The sequence below is a fragment of the Ornithodoros turicata genome, unplaced genomic scaffold (assembly GCF_037126465.1).
Source record: "Ornithodoros turicata isolate Travis unplaced genomic scaffold, ASM3712646v1 Chromosome86, whole genome shotgun sequence".
Lineage (NCBI taxonomy): Eukaryota > Metazoa > Arthropoda > Arachnida > Ixodida > Argasidae > Ornithodoros > Ornithodoros turicata.
Window position 1 is genome coordinate 292013 of NW_026999394.1, and position 18819 is coordinate 310831.

At 45.4% G+C, this 18819-nt stretch overlaps 1 protein-coding gene across 8 annotated transcripts; it reads right to left on the reverse strand.

Moving 5' to 3' along the window:
• Positions 1 to 757: 757 nt before the first annotated feature.
• On the reverse strand, positions 758 to 18718 carry LOC135374614 (zinc finger protein 501-like). 8 transcript variants are annotated; one of them, XM_064607574.1, is made up of 6 exons: positions 18364 to 18451; positions 17233 to 17324; positions 14647 to 14743; positions 14311 to 14515; positions 8594 to 8746; positions 758 to 3275 (listed from the first exon to the last, which is right to left on the reverse strand). In XM_064607574.1, the coding sequence occupies exons 4-6, from the start codon at positions 14444 to 14446 to the stop codon at positions 1954 to 1956; spliced, it is 1611 nt and encodes a 536-aa protein (XP_064463644.1). In that variant the 5' UTR covers positions 14447 to 14515; positions 14647 to 14743; positions 17233 to 17324; positions 18364 to 18451; the 3' UTR covers positions 758 to 1953. The 8 variants fall into 8 exon arrangements, with proteins under 8 accessions (XP_064463644.1, XP_064463640.1, XP_064463641.1 ...); XM_064607570.1 differs by having other exon boundaries at positions 14311 to 14538; XM_064607571.1 differs by having other exon boundaries at positions 14311 to 14558.
• Between the last annotated feature and the right edge of the window lie 101 nt (positions 18719 to 18819).

Here is an 18819-nt window from a genome sequence, read left to right on the forward strand (position 1 = left end):
TAGTCTTCCTTGCACGAGCCACCCGGAGGCTTGAAACGGGAGGCCTCCTGCCTGTCGAATCCTTGGATATGGTGAAAGGTGTACACGAGGGGCTCGCAAAGGTCGGTCGGCGATCTGTTTGCTTCGGTTCCTGACGCCACCCTACCGAGGGTTGTGCAGGCGCACCTTACTTTCAGTCTTCGTGTATGCTCCTCTCACAACGGGCGACGTAGGGAGGTCATTTTTGACAGTACTCAACGGTACCTGGCGGCAAACACTTCCTTCAACAGTTCATATCATCCAAACACGGCCTCCTATTATTATTATTTTTTTAAATATCCCGCTATAGTGGCCTTTCACTGCAACCCCAAGGTATCCAGTTAAAAAGCTTCATATACAGCTCGAGTTTTTACCGCATATATGACACATTTTTACTGCATGTTTTGACCAGGTTAAGTGCACAGATGCGTGCATGTTTCATTACTTTCACCGCATATGACGGAACGAGGCCATCGTTTTTCTTCTCACGTTATTACTAAGGTTGATGGGAGCTGCACTTCTAGTCGTTGCAATCTCCGGTCCCCCTTTCGGCACAAACAAAAAAAAAGTTCTCGAGACTGACGTCACAGCCCTTACTCTCTCATACTATACACAATAATCTCTTGGTGATTTCTCCTGAGATTTCATTCAGAAACTGTTAACAAATTGCAACGCGTTCCACAACAGATGCTCGTAACACATATGCTTCACAAAGGAATTAATCTTACAAGTCGTGACGTCTTGTAGAAATATTCTTTTATTTCTTTGGGTTGACTTATTCGTTTATGTCATCAGGTGAGGAGATGCAGGGCGTAAACGAAGCATTCATCATAAACAGAGGAAAGGAATAAAGAAAGGAACACAGAGGCAAAACGGAAGCAATGCAATGCATGCTTTTCATGGAAGTAAACACTGGTTAGCAGTTCAGAGCCATTGTATGGCTGTCACTTTGTTGTTTGTTTGTTTACGTTTCACATGTGTCACCACCTCTTTTTACCCTCTGCCTGTTTGTGAGTGAGAGTTTCATAAATGTGAAACACAAGTAAACTACGGCGGAATACAGATCGCATCGGAATAGCGTTCGCCTATCTGTGCATTAGCATGTGCTCCTTCAGATGTCTGCATCAAGGACATGCGACAGCCCAGGACTGGTGCACTTTAAAGTGTACGCGGCCTCTAAGCACTTGTATGGTCACCATCCCAAGTGTGTCGTGGCTGCATGTTAGGTCACAGGTTCATGCTCTGGCTGAACTAGCTCTAGCAGCGGCTTCTCTAACTTTGTGCGTTCGTGCTCTACAGCACAGAGGTTGCACTTGTATGGCTTCACATCCATGTAGGTCTTCTTGTTTCACTGCAGGTTTGTGCTGTGCCTCAGCTTTGCAGAACAGAGAACGCTCCTTTGTGGTTTCTCACTGCAGGCTGTCTGCTTGTGATATTCTACACGACAGGGACTGCACATGTTTCACACCGCAAGTTTGGGTTGTGGATGAACACTGCAGGACAGAGGTTGCAATTTTATGGCTGCTCAGCCGTGTGTGTCCGCTTGTGCTGCTGTAGATTCCCGTTGTAACTAAACTTTGCGTGGCAAACGTCACACTTGTATGGCTTCTCCCCCGTGTGTGTCCGCTTGTGCTGCTGTAGGGGCCCGCTGCGGCTGAACTCTGCGTGGCAGAGGTGGCACTTGTATGGCTTCTCGCCCGTGTGTGCTCTCTTATGCCGCCGTAGGTTTCCGCCCCAACTGAACTCCGCAGGGCAGACATCACACTTGTATGGCTTCTCTTCAGTGTGTGTTCGCTTCTGCTGCCGTAGGTGCACGCCCTGACTGAACTCCGCAGGGCAGACATCGCACTTGTATGGCTTATCTGCCGTGTGTGCTCGCTTGTGCTGCCGTAGGTGCACGCCCTGACTGAACTCCGCAGGGCAGACATCGCACTTCTATGGCTTCTCTCCCGTGTGTGCTCGCTTGTGCTGCCGTACGTGCCCGCCCTGACTGAACTCCGCAGGGCAGACATCGCACTTGTATGGCTTCTCTCCCGTGTGTGCTCGCTTGTGCCGCCGTAGGTGCGCGCCCTGACTAAACTCCGCAGGGCAGACATCGCACTTGTATGGCTTCTCTCCCGTGTGTGCTCGCTTGTGCCGCCGTAGGTTCCCGCTATGACTGAACTCCGCAGGGCAGACATCGCACTTGTATGGCTTCTCTCCCGTGTGTGCTCGCTTGTGCTGCCGTAGGTTTCCGCCCCAACTGAACTCCGCAGAGCAGACATCGCACTTGTATGGCTTCTCTCCCGTGTGTGCTCGCTTGTGCTGCCGTAGGTTCGCGCCCTTACTGAATTCCGCAGGGCAGACATCGCACTTGTGTGGCTTTTCTCCCGTGTGTGCTCGCTTGTGCTGCCGTAGGTGCCCGCCCTGACTGAACTCTGCAGGGCAGACATCGCACTTGTATGGCTTCTCTCCCGTGTGTGCTCGCTTGTGCCGCCGTAGGTGCCCGCCCTGACTGAACTCCGCAGGGCAGATATCGCACTTGTATGGCTTCTCTCCCGTGTGTGCTCGCTTGTGCCGCCGTAGGTGCCCGCCCTGACTGAACTCCGCAGGGCAGACATCGCACTTGTATGGCTTCTCTCCCGTGTGTGCTCGCTTGTGCTGCCGTAGGTTCGCGCCCTTACTGAATTCCGCAGGGCAGACATCGCACTTGTGTGGCTTTTCTCCCGTGTGTGCTCGCTTGTGCTGCCGTAGGTGCCCGCCCTGACTGAACTCTGCAGGGCAGACATCGCACTTGTATGGCTTCTCGCCCGTGTGGGCTCGCTTGTGCTGCCGTTGGTGCCCGCCCTGACTGAACTCCGCAGGGCAGACATCGCACTTGTATGGCCTCTTCTCAGTATGCTTCGCCACATGGTTGTCGTCACTTCGTGACCACGAGAATGAAGAGGGATAGATGTTGCACCCAGAACCCTTCTCTCCCATCTGTATATCCGTCGGAGGAGGAGTGGAACACTTTTCAGACTCATTGTGACACTCTGCAAACATGTGGCATTCGAGGCTGGCATTCGACATGCATGCGAGTGCACGTGGCTTGCTCTGGTCTCGATGTCGCTCAGCGGGTTGGTCATTCATAGTGAATAGTGCAGTGCCGTCGGGCTGCAGTTCAACTGTTGTTGTGCTGAACTGTGCACCTGAAGAAGCGCAACTAGAGTATTCTTGATCACAAGTGCCTTTAGGCTTGTCCTGAATATGGAGCGTATCAGTGTTCCCTCTTGCGTCTGAAATTTCACAAATCGGACATTACGACGGCATACCAGACAAGGAGCATCTCTGATTCTCGGTCTATGAAAAACTAGATGGCACCACATTCACAAAGCTTTGTCAGGCCGTTCACGTTCCGACTCCATAAATAATCCCCATTGTGTATGACTGAGGCCACGAGCTCAAAGCAACTCACACCACTCCGGTATTTGCCAAGGAGTGAAGTGTAGGACTATCGCACCGAACAATCTAAGCTCAATTCGAAACAGTCACAGCATTTTGTTTCTTTTCCTGTATGAATATTTTTGTTAATTTTTGTTTCAGTGTCGTATAATTAGGTTATGCTTAAATATGCACAGTTATATCTCCGCCATCATGTGACCCCGAATGTGCAGGAAGGGCTTCCGGGCCATTATGCGCATTTGACACAGCTAAGCCATTCCAGTGAAAACTAGCCAACGATGTACTAGCTCAACCGTTTCGAGTAGACTGGAAACAATCGTTCATATTTCGTTACTGGTGTGCACATAGAACGTAAGTTCTCTTTTTCGCCACTCTCGCAGTAGTTTCGGCTGAATTGCATATTAAAATTAGAGGGTGGATATTTTCACCCACGTGGGTGTTTCAGAATCTGTTAGACGTTAAGTACGGCTTGCAACTAGGTTGGTCCACTCAACCTGCCCTGTGCCCGCTTGTGCCCGAAATCACGATTTAAAAGTTAACCCCTTGAACGTTTTGAAAAATACCTAATTTTGTTCACTATATTTGTTTTTGTTTTTTTCCTTTGCAGTACGTGGCATTCCATAGAAGCTGGCACAAAAATTTCTGCTCTATGTAAAGAGATGGCCGAGGTGTTACATTCTGCAGAAAGGTGACAGAGAGAATACACAAATGTAGGAAGCTCAAAGTATTCGGTAAATTCAACAACACCCGAAATATAGAAATGCTTCGCGAATGCCCCTGAGAATGAATGGGGTCCAACGAAGAGCAGACGGTGGGACATTCTTTGTTGACACAACACCAGTGATGGCTGCTTGCTAAACCAGCCACACTGACATCGTCCTCTTTGCCCGAAGAACTCAGACGCGTAGAACTCAGACTCATTTCGTTCTTCGACAGTTCGAGGAAAGAACGAGTGTTGAAAGCAGTCAGTCCTGCACCGGAATGCTTTGAGTGTGCTCTGATGGCTTAGCCGTGTTGACCTAGGTACATGCAGAGTGATGTAGTACTGATGATGAATTCGAAGTTGACCACTGAGTAATTGAAAAAAAAAAAGGAACTGCAGCCGATGGGTCTTTCTAGCTCTCCCAGCGGCATTAAGTCACACCGTGCGTAAAGAGGAGTAACTGAGGTGTGACAACAGTACGACTTGAAAATAAAACGTAACGCTCTCCTTTGAACGGATTCAAGAAGTCGGATATATTCGCATTGGTGTAAGGGTCCCAGAAATTATCACTATATTCCAAAATAAGACGGACTAATGTTCTGATAGCTGTTAACGCAGTATGAGCTGTGCATTCACGAAAATGACGTTTAAGAAACCATAATTTATTGCCATCCTTCTTCGTTATGTATTGGATGTGCATATTCCAGAGCAAGTCTGATGTAAGAGAAACGCCCAGGTATTTGTATTCGGAGACCCTCGAGAGATTCGTTGAGTTAATACAAAAATCGAAGGTGAGCGGTCTCCTTTTGCGAGTGGCACTCATGACCACACACTTCTTTATGTTAAGAGGTAACTGCTTAGTCTCACAACAGTCTGATATTCTCTGCAAACAATTATTTAAACTTGCATAGTCATCACCGCCATTGATCTCTCTATAGAATACACAGTGATCGGCAAAAAAAAGTTCACTTTAATATCGATACCCACGCTAACATCATTTATGAAAATTAAAAAACACAAAGGACCCAGGACCGAGCCCTGGGGGAACACCGGGTGTAACTGTTACGAAGGACGAGCCGGCGTTATTCGCGTGGACAAATTGTTTTCTACTGTAAAGGTAATTGGAAAACCAAGTATAAAGTTCGTCTCTTATAATTTCCTTCAACTTTAATAGTAATCCTGTGAGAGACTCTATCAAATAAAAGTAACGCCAACTTGTCAACGAGCGTCTACAACTTTAGCAAGATCATGGGTTGTGTTCACAAGCTGTGTCACTGCGCTTAGGCAGTGGCGAAAGCCATGTTGACAGGTAGAGAACAAATTCTTACCTTACAGATATTTGGAAATATGCTTATATACGACATGTTCTAATTCCTTACTACGTGTGCTCAGAAGGGATATCGGCCGGCAATTTGCAATGTTTAGTTTGCAACCTGTTTTAGGAACTGGAACAACCTTGGCTATCTTCCCGTCGTCCAGGATCTCCCCACGTGTTAGAGATACGTTGGGATTAAGAAGGTACTTGGTTCCCCACTCGGCGTACCGAAATTAATGCATACAGTGCAATTTTTTATTGAAATTTATGTCTAATCTAATCTGTCTAATCTTATTACAGTGTCACACGGGCAATCTCCACTGAGGCCAAAGTCCATCGAAAATGCGTGTGACGCCATCAAGCGGGTGATGCGTCAACTTCTCAATGAGTGTTGGATCCAATGTTTTCTGGTAGGTTGACACATTACATGCTAGGGGGGCCTACCTGCATCTTCAATGGTCATCAATCTCGATGGTCATTGAAGACGGCCCTTTGACAGCGGTATTCGTATTAGTGCGTTCAGCTACAGCATTAAGAGTTTAAGCTGATTTTGAGAATTACAAGGTGTCCTGGCAGTAGTTTAAGCTCACATCATTTTATACCCAGAGCGCACCGTCGCACACATTCTAGATTGGGGCAGTCCGCTGAGCATGCCGTACCATCAGCACTTGACGTTTGTGATCATGATGTTCATTTGCAGCCGAAAAATTCACATTAAGGGAGAATGACTTCTGCGTAAGACATTACAGAACGTTTGTTCGCACAGCGCGCAGAAACGGCATAAAATATCGTCAAAACAGAAGTACTGGCGTGTTCTCCTTGTATTATACCGTTGTCAATGACACATTTTGAATAATTCCAGGACTATCCGTTGATTTGTATCGAGCCCGAATTAGCGAGTATTTTAGTGCACGACACTCTATCCAGATGGCAGCACACTTTCGATTCGCACCAAACTTTAATTTATCAAAACTCAACAACACCAAACTTATGATGGTAGTTTAGAGCGTTCACTTGTCTTGTGCGAACAAGAAACACCCATAGATTTCTGAAGAAGTAATTTCCCCTTAATACAAATGCTATTTCATCTGTTTCAGCGTTGGTCGACGTTGTTTTCTTAGTGTCATCGCCGCCATCTTGCAAACCCAGAAGCGGCAGTGCGAATAGCGAGAAGGAGAGGGTGAAAGGAAGCCTCTGCACCAACCCTCCTTCAAGTGTGTGTGTAATCATGTTCGCGAACGGTAGACAAGTGTGTGCGTTGTTGATCTCTGTCACCGAGACTCACTTTGTCCACACCTGAGACCGATCACAATGTCTGCCTAATCTCGATTGCGCGCGCGATGTGGATCCTGCGTCGGTGCGTTTTAGGTATCACACTTGATTCCTTCAGTCACATGCATGGTTACCTTTCGCAGTTAGAAACGCAACATATGCGGTGAAATTCTGCAAAAATTGCCGTAATGCGAAGTTGGATAAAGCATTGCCGTGTATGCACAGCCAACTCTGCCAATTTTCCTCAGGGAAGGGCATCTTTGAGAGCTTAAAAGTTTACCCCATTTGATTACGATACTGACTGGTACACGAAATCTGATAGCTGTCGTCCAAAACAAGCTTTGTGCAAAATCGCCAGTTCGGATCACATCAACGAAGAACGGCACAGGTAGGACACTGTCAACGAAAAAGTAGAACATGCGCGCCTTTGTTAAGAGTGCTAAAGCATTTTGCCCAGTTCTAAAGCTGCATTTGAGCGGAAAGCTTTTTCCCAAGGACAACATACCCGGTGATTCAATGTAAGGCTCTCCATCCCACGCATCCTTTGAGACTGATGACTTCCTCCAGTACTCGTCATCCAATGCCATAGACATCATCATTCTCACAGTCTGAACTGCATCGTCCAGAAGGACGCACCTCAACCGCGGACATTCCATTGACGCGCGTTTCGGCGGCGACACGTAACCGTCTGCCAACTCAAGTTTGGGAAGTCCTCAGAGTACGTGCAACTTCAGGTCGATCCGCCTTCTTTTCCTTTCCTTCTTTTCCACACCCGGGAACCACAGACGCCATTGTAGCACAAAGCGAACAAGAAAAAAAAAAAAAACGTAACACAAAGCTTAAGGGGGATAGAACAATGTGGAGAGGGAGCATCCGCCTGTACTTCTATCGAGCTCCATCTAACACCAGCCGATAATGTCCCGATGTGTTTTACTGACGACCTACTAGATTATAACGACCACGTCATATGCACCCCTTCCAAGCGCCGCGTTTTTGGAAGGTAGCGGTAGCGCAGCTCATCGTCAAAGTTATTGCTTCCTCAACTTCTACAATACTTTGTACATCAGCTTAACTTCGTATTTCTGTACAAGCTGTGGATATTCCACAGATGTTTCATTCTGAACTTGAGTATCATCTTCAATCTACGTGTTTTCATAGGAGCTATTGCTGTCGTCTGCTACGGTAGTCGTTCGTACGCTTCTGCACGTTAAGAATTCAAATTTTCATCTTCCAATCGTGATGCAGATCTCGCGTGCCGGTGAGCAGTGCCCTAAGCGGGCGGGCTCCTCAACTATCAATTTAGTAGGTCTTGGTTTTACTATCCATCGGGAGAACTCTGATCGATATATGCAGACAGACACTTTCACGACTATCATTATATTGATGTCACGTTAACATGTGCTCCAACGGGTGAGATGACAGGAATCAGCAACTTGATCTTAATATTGGAGGTACCGTTATCTCAAAGATCATAACTGTAATAATTAATGAACGTAATAAGTAATCAACGTAACAATAAATGGGCTCAGCTCGTGTGCAATGAGCAGAAAACTGAAGGTGTTTCTGTTGCATCCCTGCTTTTTGTCTGTATGACGGCAATGCAGTTTGGTGTTGACTAATATTCCTGTCATATAGGCAGTCTTCAATCACCATTGTAGCCAATGGCCATTGGGATCATGCGCAGCGCCACCAACACATGGACTTTTCAAAGAGCATCGCATCTAACTGAATCTCAATGGCTGACTGGTTACACTTGGCGGCACTACACACAAGTTGAATGACTGTTGGTTTCAATGGTTATTGAAGACTGCCCATGTGTCATGGCCTGGGTTTATAAATGCCCTTGAGCACTTTGTATTTACCTTCAGGTATTGAATCACAGTTGCGTCCCATCTGGTCCAGCTCTGTTATGATTGCAACATTGTAAGGCTCTGTCTTCACTTCTATGATTGGATGTTCATTGGAAGATTCCTCTCGACGTTCTTCTTTAATGTGACACGTACCAGATGTCACTCCTGCAGTAAAAAAAAACAAAAAAAAAACGGAATAAGTAAGTCATATTGCAAATCTCATGCGACGGTTTATCTCCATAATGAAGCTAATCACACTCCGTTGTAACCTGTCCGTGCACATTGCATTCAAAAACGTCGGTCGACAAAACCAGAAATACTCTGACTATATGGGGTGAGATAACCAGATGTATGACATCTTCCTAAGCGACGCTCACATGTGCAGCTTTCGCTCCTAGTCGAACTAGCCCCTGCATTTTAGTACCCCTGCATTTTAGTACCCCTTTAAGGTAATGCAATAAATGCATACAGATATGTTTCTTTGGCTTTAGCAGAAGAAAAAATGAAATGATCTCTCAGCTATATGTGCAGGAGTTGAACCCATGCCCGATAGTTTGGCACAAACGAAATCACATCGCACCAATGGGAGTCACGTGGCAATGCTCCTCTTGCGGATTGGTCGATTGGCACAACCAACTTTTGAAGTTTTTGCTCACTGACCGATCTCCACTAACTCAAGTTGATGGTCCCCACTCACTGTCGCTAGCTCTGAGCTGGCCTGTGTGAGCGCTGCCTTACAAGCATCTGTCATACTACTATTATAACAATAATATTAATAATAAAGTTGTACCTTTATAAAGACAACTACGATAATGAGTAGAGCCCGGATTTTTAGAAAAAAAAATTATACGAAGGCAGAAAAAATAGGCGATGTCAAGTTGCCGGTGGTGAGTAAATCAAAGAGTGATATTAAACGGTAGGAACAACTTATTTATTTACACATGGTAAACAAGACTTTCGTGCACGAGACTGCACTTCTTCAGGTTACAAAAATGTAAACATGGTACAGGCACATATATACAGTTGAAGGGGGAGTTCTGGCATGAGAGGGTAACAGGTTGATGGAAAGGATGCAAACAAACAGATAAAAATCACAAGAACATAAATACAAAAGCAGGTGTATCAGAAGCGAAACAACGCGAGCCCAAGGGCTTATACACAGGAAACGAGAACACTTGTTGGTGACGTTCGAGGAATTAAGGATAAAAAGGGGGGGTTATGGCGACGGAATGAGGACACGGGTGCGGAGTACAAAGGTGACCAGTGGACCGTGAGAAAGTGAAGACGGAGGTGGTCTCAGGATAGACATCCTGAGACCTATCCTGAGACCACCTCCGTCTTCACTTTCTCACGGTCCACTGGTCACCTTTGTACTCCGCACCCGTGTCCTCATTCCGTCGCCATAACCCCCCCTTTTTATCCTTAATTCCTCGAACGTCACCAACAAGTGTTCTCGTTTCCTGTGTATAAGCCCTTGGGCTCGCGTTGTTTCGCTTCTGATACACCTGCTTTTGTATTTATGTTCTTGTGATTTTTATCTGTTTGTTTGCATCCTTTCCATCAACCTGTTACCCTCTCATGCCAGAACTCCCCCTTCAACTGTATATATGTGCCTGTACCATGTTTACATTTTTGTAACCTGAAGAAGTGCAGTCTCGTGCACGAAAGTCTTGTTTACCATGTGTAAATAAATAAGTTGTTCCTACCGTTTAATATCACTCTTTGAAAAAAAAATTATGTTAGGTTCAAAATCCTCATTTAGGCACGAAAAATGCCATTACAGGCACGGCACTATAAATTGATTTTTCTCTCACCGTAGCACTGAAAGCTCAAAAGGAAGCGAATAAACCTGTTTTATCCGCAGGAACAATATCGTAAATGGTAGCTGTGTCTGTTTTCCTTATGTTTTGCTGCACGAAATGCAAAACTTTTTGGTCCTAATATGGTCAAAAGACTTCTGTTCATTGCCACCTGTTCCACAACACTTCACAGAAGGATTTGCAAAATGTACCGTAATCTCAGCGTATTAGCCACAGCTTACACACATTTTTTATTCTTACTTTTTTTTTTTTTTGCTTGCAGGCGCTCTGCGGCTTATCCACTGGGACGACATCGAAATACATCATGTAAGAATAAAACACTCAAAAATAACCCTACTTGCAAAATAAACTCTTCAATATAAATAATAAGAAAATCCACCCTGCTTAAATAAACTACGACAACTTTGAAGAATAAACACCTTCGAAATAAACCTTTTAAAATCCACCGTCCCTGATTGGTGGACAGCTGACGGCTCTACATCCGCCGCGGAAGGTAGGGTGCTCATCGTGCTTGGGACTACCCCGGGTAAGAACTGTGCACGAGGATCTCGCTCCACTGGAAGTAGGTTGTCTGTCTGTCTGTGACCCGTGGTCAGTGTTGCCAACTTAGAGACGCGATGCCGTCTACTTTGGCAGCTGGCAAATTTTTTCCGTCGTGCATCTTGGCCAGCTTTATCTCTCTCTGTCTATCCTTTTTTTCTGTGTGTGTGCATGCTTTCTTAACATTTCTTTCCTTGAGATGGTCCGCTGGATGGGGAAACGAGCATTTTGGAGCGATGTCCTGAGTGTGCTTCTCGGTGACAAATCGTCGCTCGTTACCGAGTAGGTGCTGGGGTCTTCGGATGAAATGATGTTTTTTTTTTACTTTGCAGCTGAAATTCTCTATAAAGGCCCTGAATCCTACTTATGCCAACCGTATCAAACGAGCATGTGTGCAATCCAGTGATGGCCACTAACTACTTCTACAGTAGTTTAACTATAACTACTAACTACTTCGCGATGGAGTAGTTTAACTAGTAGTTCAACTACTTTTCAGGGGAGTAGTTAAAACTAGTAGTTAAAACAGGGTAGTACATTGCAGTAGTTTGAGGGGAGTAGTTAGTAGTTAAAAAATAGTATTACTTTTTTAACTACTGCAATGTAGTTTAACTACCTCTATAACTACATAACGTTGTCCATCAACACCAATCCCTCGTAGTGTTCTTGGACACCTAAATATGAATCACAAGCAATGATAAACCTTGGCTCAAGCCATTGCTACGATCGTCAAATAGAATACAAAGCTTGCGGCGGGATTCTTTCTGTGCCTACGCGATAAACTAAGTTGCAGACAAAATCGGAAGTAGTTAGCACCTTCAGTAACCTAACTACTGTAGTTAACAACTCAAAATAGTAGTTTAACTAGTAGTTACCACCACATTTCTGCAAATAGTTGGTAACTACTTTTGAACTACAATCAGGTAGTCTAACTAGTAGTTTAATTACATGTAGTTAACTACTGGCCATCACTGGTGCAATCCCTACAAAACTGCTGGGGCAGCCGTAGAGATTCGGATTCGAAGCGTTGTCTCCTGGCTTCAATTCACATTGCCACCACTTTAAATTCCGCTCCGTGTAGCAGATGTCATAATAGCATCCAGCGTGAATGACCGTTGCCGCGCAATCTGTCCATAACAGTGCCATGGTTATACTCCTCCCGCCATCCTCCCGAAGCTTGTTAGCCTGGTCCACACCTTGGCTGGCTCAAGGGTCAAGAGTGATTAAGGGCGCCGGAACAGGGGGAGCACAGCTCCCCCAGTGTCAGCCCAGCGTCGTAATCTTCTATGGTCTAACGGAATAACCCGTGCATGTGTTCTTTTGGCGGTTCGTTTGGCGGCTGTCACTGTGTGCGAAGACCGTTTGAGAACTACATGCCAATGGTGTCAGGTTTACAGGGTTCTGGAGTTGACCTCGGAAATGTTGCTGCTACAAAGTCGACTGTCGAAGTTTCGAAGTGCAATAAAACAGTCGGAAAGTGTGTAACGGGGGGCGCGAGCGTTACCAGACTCAATCCACGGTTTTTGGTGGTGGTGGTCGAGGGGGGGGGGGGGACAGAGGCGCAAACGAGAATCGCGAAAGGCACGCAAGACACCAGACGTCTGGGGGAAATAAGGATAAAAAGAAACCGCCCCGTTGAAGACAGAGGGTTGTTATAATGGCGATTTGCGAGGCGCAGCCACAGATTTCAGTCGGTTGTGGCCAGGGTGCCCATTTCGAGCTAGCGTATAAGACCTGTAGTAGGACAAGTGCGATGAACTGAAACGAAACGTCGCACCGGTGTTGTGTTCATGTGTCGGCAGTGGCAACGTCGAGGGAGCACCATCAAGTCCTCAACTGCAGCAGCGTTACAGGATTATTAAATTCCATAGACATCGGAGAAGGCCACACATCTGGAAAGAGATATGTATCGCAGCTTGTTTCTCGTCTTATGTATATGTTCACCCGTCATAGTAAAATATTGTAACTGTTAACCCGATTGGTGGCTCCTCGCTTTCCACCGTACCGATGTCCAAAATTACCCGCTGTTTTCATTTATCCGGCTTTTCTTATTGAGTAGCCCTGGAGTTAAAACGACAGCGTGACACCCAGTCAAAACGCTGGGTGTCAAACAGAAACATTCTTACTGAGCTCCAGACCGGACCAGGAAAGTCTGGTTTATTCGCAGAAGGCTCGCGGATCAGACGATATTCGCTTCCAGTCCCGGCACACGTAGACGCCGCGACGGCGATTCCCGGGGACAAGTCCCCGAACTTCTAACAAGAGGTCCCCGAAGAGGTCTAGGCACTGCGCAGAAGTAAAAAAAAGCCGGACGCACTGAACTTATGCCAACTAACCCACCACCAAGCGCTATTTAATTACGATACTTCTGCAATGTTATTTTAGATTTACTGTACAAATATGCGCATCTCATTTGTTAGGTGCACGTTTACAGTTCGTGCAGCAACCCTGTATAACGCAAGCATGAGCTATGGTGGGACTAGAATGTTCATTCTAGTCCCACCACGTAGACCACCACCACCACCACCACTGGTGGTGGTGATGATGATGATGTTTAGGGTAGCATGTTTTTTCGCTCCGCCAGTGGAAAAATAGTTCCGACGCCACTGAGAGTGAGTGCCCTGTGTTCATACGTGCATCGTCCTCATCCCTTTATGGATGTTTTGAAACCCGAAGTTGTTAGGCGAAGAAATCTAATTGGTAACAGTATACAAACGTGAGTAAGGAACATCATAATAGCAAGTTCTGCCAGAAAGAACATTGTGTAACCCATAAACTATCATACGGAGCAGTACCTTCTTACGCCTAAGCAGCATTTATTTTCACGGCGTTTATTTTGAGGGTGTGTATTTTTAAGTGGTTTACTTAAAAAAACTGATCGTTAAAGGTGAATTTTTAAGCACGTATTTGTTAATGTTTCATTTTGCAAGATTTATTTCGGCGTACAGCCATCCACCAGTGCGGCGTACCTGATCGCCATTTTTTCTCTGGTATTTTCCGCATGTGCCAGTTTTAACGAAAGGGCCAACAGTGTCTCTGGAACAGCACCGTCCTGCCAATGCACCAACAACGCGTAACGGGGTCAAGACCACATTCAAGTAGACTGACCTTCCCCAAGAGGCCACTGACCCCTAGATCCATGAGAAACCCCTTGCCCTTGTTGCACGTTCCTCATGGATCGATGGCTGTATGGGTGTCGGAGCAACTTGTACTCCGCCATCAATTTGCTGGTGTCCTCACCCGGGTTTGAACCCGCAAACTTGGGACCAGTAACTGAACACGCTAGCAACTGAGCCATCGTGGCCAGTGGTCTGAGTGACATGTCTACAATATCTTACTACCTTCAACGTATAGTTTATACGAGGATTTTACCATCAGCATCGCCTCCTGGTGAAGGCTCGTTGCACTGATGTTGCTGTACCTGGCCCTCTTCTGGCAGGCAGGCAAAATCAGGTGGCTCCGATTTCACTTTCACGATCTGACCACTGAACTCTGGTGAGAGCTGCATCGCTTCAGGTTGTGAATCCGAGGGGCTGGATCTTGATCACTCAAGGACACAAGGATCTCTCGCCTCTTCCTTCATGAGGAGTAAACTGTTGGCTGTCATCGTCCCACGTAAACTGTGAGAAAGAGAAAATTGGCTCCAGAAGTGAACGGTTGCTCCAGGCTCAAACAAATATGCGTATCAATTAAAGTTAATCGACTCACTGTTTGTCCCCCCAGAGGGCCTGTCTTCGGGGGTCTTCAGAGAGGCCGTCTTCGAGGGTTCCCAGTCAGGACAGAGGACATGCCAGAGAGGGGTACCCTGTAGAGATTGTTTCTTAAGAAAGAAACATGATGCTTGTCGAAGAGTAACCCCGAGACGGAGGGACCACCGCAAATTCTTTCAGGTTACTCCCAGCATAAGCGGATCAAACTTTTTCTCTCGACTTTTTACTCCCCGCTCGGGTCAGGTTACTCCCAGGTCCCTGCGGTTTTGACTCATTTGAATATCGAAACTCAGAGATGAATGCTGTAACGCGTGTTTCAGGATTCTCAATTTTAGGTAATTAGTCTCGAAATTGCACTCTCTCTTCGACAGCAAGTCCTCCTGGCCATAGAACTCGGCCGCAAAAACGACGTCTGTACCGACCTCGTAGTTTCGTTACGAAAATTCAGCAAAGTAAGTTTTGTCACGATCTCACAGCTCAGTAAAAGAATAAGAAGGAAAAAGAACAACGGTTGTGATTAGGAATCCAGGGAATCGATTCCACAAAGCTTATGAATCTCTAATCCTCTCTTTAAAAACCGTATCAAAAGCCTCGGGGAAAAAAGACCTTCTAATGAAGAAAATTTCAAGCACAATTTCATATCTTTGTCTAATGAAAAACAAATTCAATAATAGTTGACTTTCAGGGGAAAAATATATCGTATACTCGTTCTTAAATGTAATTTATGTAACATGTTGTTCGGATATACTGATTCTGAATTTACATATTGTAGCTTAGAGGAATTCCGAATGCCCAGAGTGACACACGCTTATAACATTGTGACATCAGCGCAGTGGCATAAGCACTAATGTAGTGCCCCACGAAAATGAACCAGGGGCAGTGGTTTATCCAGAATCCCAAGCACGAGAGGGGTGTTGGAAAAAATTGGGGATGGAGGTCATCACTATAGTTGCGTCATTACAGCTCAACATATCATTACAGACGTGTCTGAAGCCGGAATTGCAAGGGCCCCCCTGTAGGGGGTGCACAGTCAAAAAAGTTATGGGGGTGTCACTGAACATTTGGGGGTGTAGGGGGGGTCTGGATAAAGCACTGACGAGGGGGACTCCTCCACCCCATGTAAAGCCTCATAAAACACATCCTGAAATATTTTCCTGGCTATGCAGCTGCATCATTATGACATAATTGTCATTGTTGTCCATAATTCTTGAATATGTTTTAAATATATAAAAAAAAGTCTTCTTGACAGCATATGTCTTGCGGTCATCATCAAACAAGAACATATGTCGTTTTGTTCAGCACCTTCTATACTTTTTTTAAATTTCAGTTATGACATAATTGTCATTGTTGTCCATAATTCTTGAATATGTTTTAAATATATATAAAAAAAAGCCTGCCTGACAGCATATGTTTGGTGGTCATCATCAAACAAGAGCATATGTCGTTTTGTTCAGCATCTTATATACTTTTTTTTAAATTTCAGGTGGACGTAAATTGTAGAAGGCAGCAAGTGGGTGAAAAGATCATGGTCATAGGTCATGTGGCTCCTGGAGCTCCCAGTGGGCTCCCTTGTGGAGTAACTTTTCAGAACACACAGACTCAGTTTCCTCACAGAACCAACGAGTAGGATGTTGCTCAAATACTGAGACAAAATGGCGTAACACATACAAATATCATGTGACACAGTATGACAATAAAAACATTATTCGTGAGGGATGCATGAAACACTGTCGTAATATTGTGTGCATGAAGCATTGTGTGTGACACAAGCCGTGGGGGCACACCGCCTCGGACACACTTTGGGAAGCATGAAATATATACAGAGCTAATATGGTGGATGCTTCTTTTTTCTTTTTGGCCGTGATGAAACATCTTCGGCCGAAATGAGACTACCTTCGGCCGTAATGAGATTTGGCCGTAACAAGACACTTGGGGATTAAAGGATTTTCGGCCGTAATGAGACTTTTGGCCGTAATGAGACTTTGGCCGTAATGAGATGTTACCATCCACCTCATCCGCTGGTTCCATAATCACATGTCATGTCTGTTGTCTAGTGTTTAGCTCGTAATGCATTTTTTTTTACAAATATTTTCATGAGCTGGCGACCGTGTGTGCTTAGAGAGGTACCGTGGATTGCGTAGTACTAATTAGGAATACAAGAACACTGAGACTGGTGGCTATTGGGGAAGACAGCTTTGCAAACATCTACACGAGAGTCGTTAAAATCTTCCATGAAGGTGATGTTGCCGAGACAATACCACCTGCCTTGCCCTATGTGGACAGTTCTTCAAATTCTTTTCAGATAATCAAGGTTCTTTTCTGTCGGTTATGCGGACGTTTTTTACGCAGAGTTATGAAAAACTAGAACACCAGAGAACACGTTAGCATGCACACCTTAATGTTGATGCAGTTTTTTTCCCTTATATATTCACACAAAGAAACCCAATCCTGATAGCTTTCCTTTCAAGGGTACATGTAGTAAGGCTTCATTGTGGTTTTGAAAACTCGCTTTCAAAAATTAGAACGCATGTTGCAACATTTAATTATATCCGCAGGAGACGTCACACGGCTACATAGAACTCACTGTTTTCTGAAGATGAAGCCTCGTTTGTCACTCTTGCTTGTGCATGGGTGTCTGTGTCCCGTTCCTTGAGGTTCTTCTGTTCCAGGTGCTTCCTGGAACAGAACTTCTTGTTGCTCGTCACAGAATATCCTGGATCAGTATGTTAGCACTGAACAAAAGATTTCATCAATAATGACAACGAGGAGTATGTAGATTTATACGTTGAAAGCGATTTAAAAAAAACGTACCGGGAAACAAACAAAGGACGACACAACACACATCGCAGCAGACATGTAGATTTACGCGCGTCATGTCAGTCAGTCAACAGTGAAGATTCCCATGTCATCTCCATTCACAGATTCCCACGTTGCTTTTGCCTCCAAGTGAACAGTAAAGGCTCCTTCTAAGTGACACTTGAAGCTACTTTGTCATTAATACAAGCGTACTAGAAGCTATGGTGGGCTAGTACTCGTTCTCAACCTACAAGCTCGTGAGATATGGCCTGTCTTCTTACAATGGAAACAGACTGCCGATAAGAACGGGCACGCTTGCGATGCGTGCTTGGTGGATGCGCACCTTGAACACCGTTAGATTAGATTCTTTCATCTTAAGCAGTCCTTCCGTACTATCTTCTTTGGCATGCGTAGCTGTGGCATTACGGGCCGCGCTTTCTAATGCTTGCGCCTTATCAATTGCCTTCTGAAATGTTAGGTTCTTGTCTTTCGTAAATAAGACCTTTTGAATTTCCACACGCTGTAGCCCAACAAACAAACCTGTCCCTCAGGGACTCGTCCAAAAATGCGCCTAAATTACAAGTTTCAGCAAGCTTCCGTAACGCTGCAGCAAAATCCTGAATGCTTTCGCCGTCTAGCTGAGTACGTCTGTGGAATTTCGCTCGTTCACCAATGACAGAAGGCTTCGGGGTGTAGTGCTCCCGCAGTAACTGCAGTATCTCTTTAAACTTCTTTTTACAAAGAGCGTCCGGGCTTGTGAGAGACTTCAAAAGTGCGTATGTTTTTGGACCGATAATACTAACGACGGCGTCGACCTTGTTGTCATCCTCAATGCGGTTGACATTCAAATAGGACTGAACTTTTTCTTCATACGCTGTCAGTCACTAGTAGACTCATCAAAAGACTACAGGGAACCTACTTGAGCAATGCGTGTTGCCATATCCCTCGAAATTGTTACTGTACTGCCGTGAGAATTCTTTCCGGAGATGGTGGATCGTACGTACAGCTCGTCGCCAATTGCTGTCTAAACCACGAGAGGGTGAGTAGCAGCATAGCATACTTTTATTCTGCTCATACCGAGCGCTCGACCCGGCAGCAGCATGAGTGAAGCACAGCCAACAAAAGACGCGCACACAGCAAAACAGGCAGCTTATCTACCTTCTGCGCACATAACATACCGGTGCTAACTTTGACTGTCATCACACAACAATAGTAAACTATGTCATACTTCTATACTATACTACCCTACCAGTTAAGCGACTATTTATGATTTACGTGCTTCTTGCACTTAGTGGTGTAAATCTATTCCTTCAATCGTACTCTAAACCCGCATTCCCACACCAGGAGGTGACACTTACTCGCACGACAAACAAAG

Bases quoted from the DNA above. Each gene is read 5' to 3' on its own strand.
- LOC135374614 (XM_064607569.1), bottom strand. From the start codon at position 18,502: ATGCTATGCTGCTACTCACCCTCTCGTGGTTTAGACAGCAATTGGCGA. The intron at 8,747-18,363 runs GTAGGTTCCCTG...TTTTTACTGCAG, and splicing joins TGGCAACACGCATTGCTCAA to GAGTGACATCTGGTACGTGT. The intron at 3,276-8,593 runs GTAAATACAAAG...GTGAAATTTCAG, and splicing joins CTGTGATTCAATACCTGAAG to ACGCAAGAGGGAACACTGAT.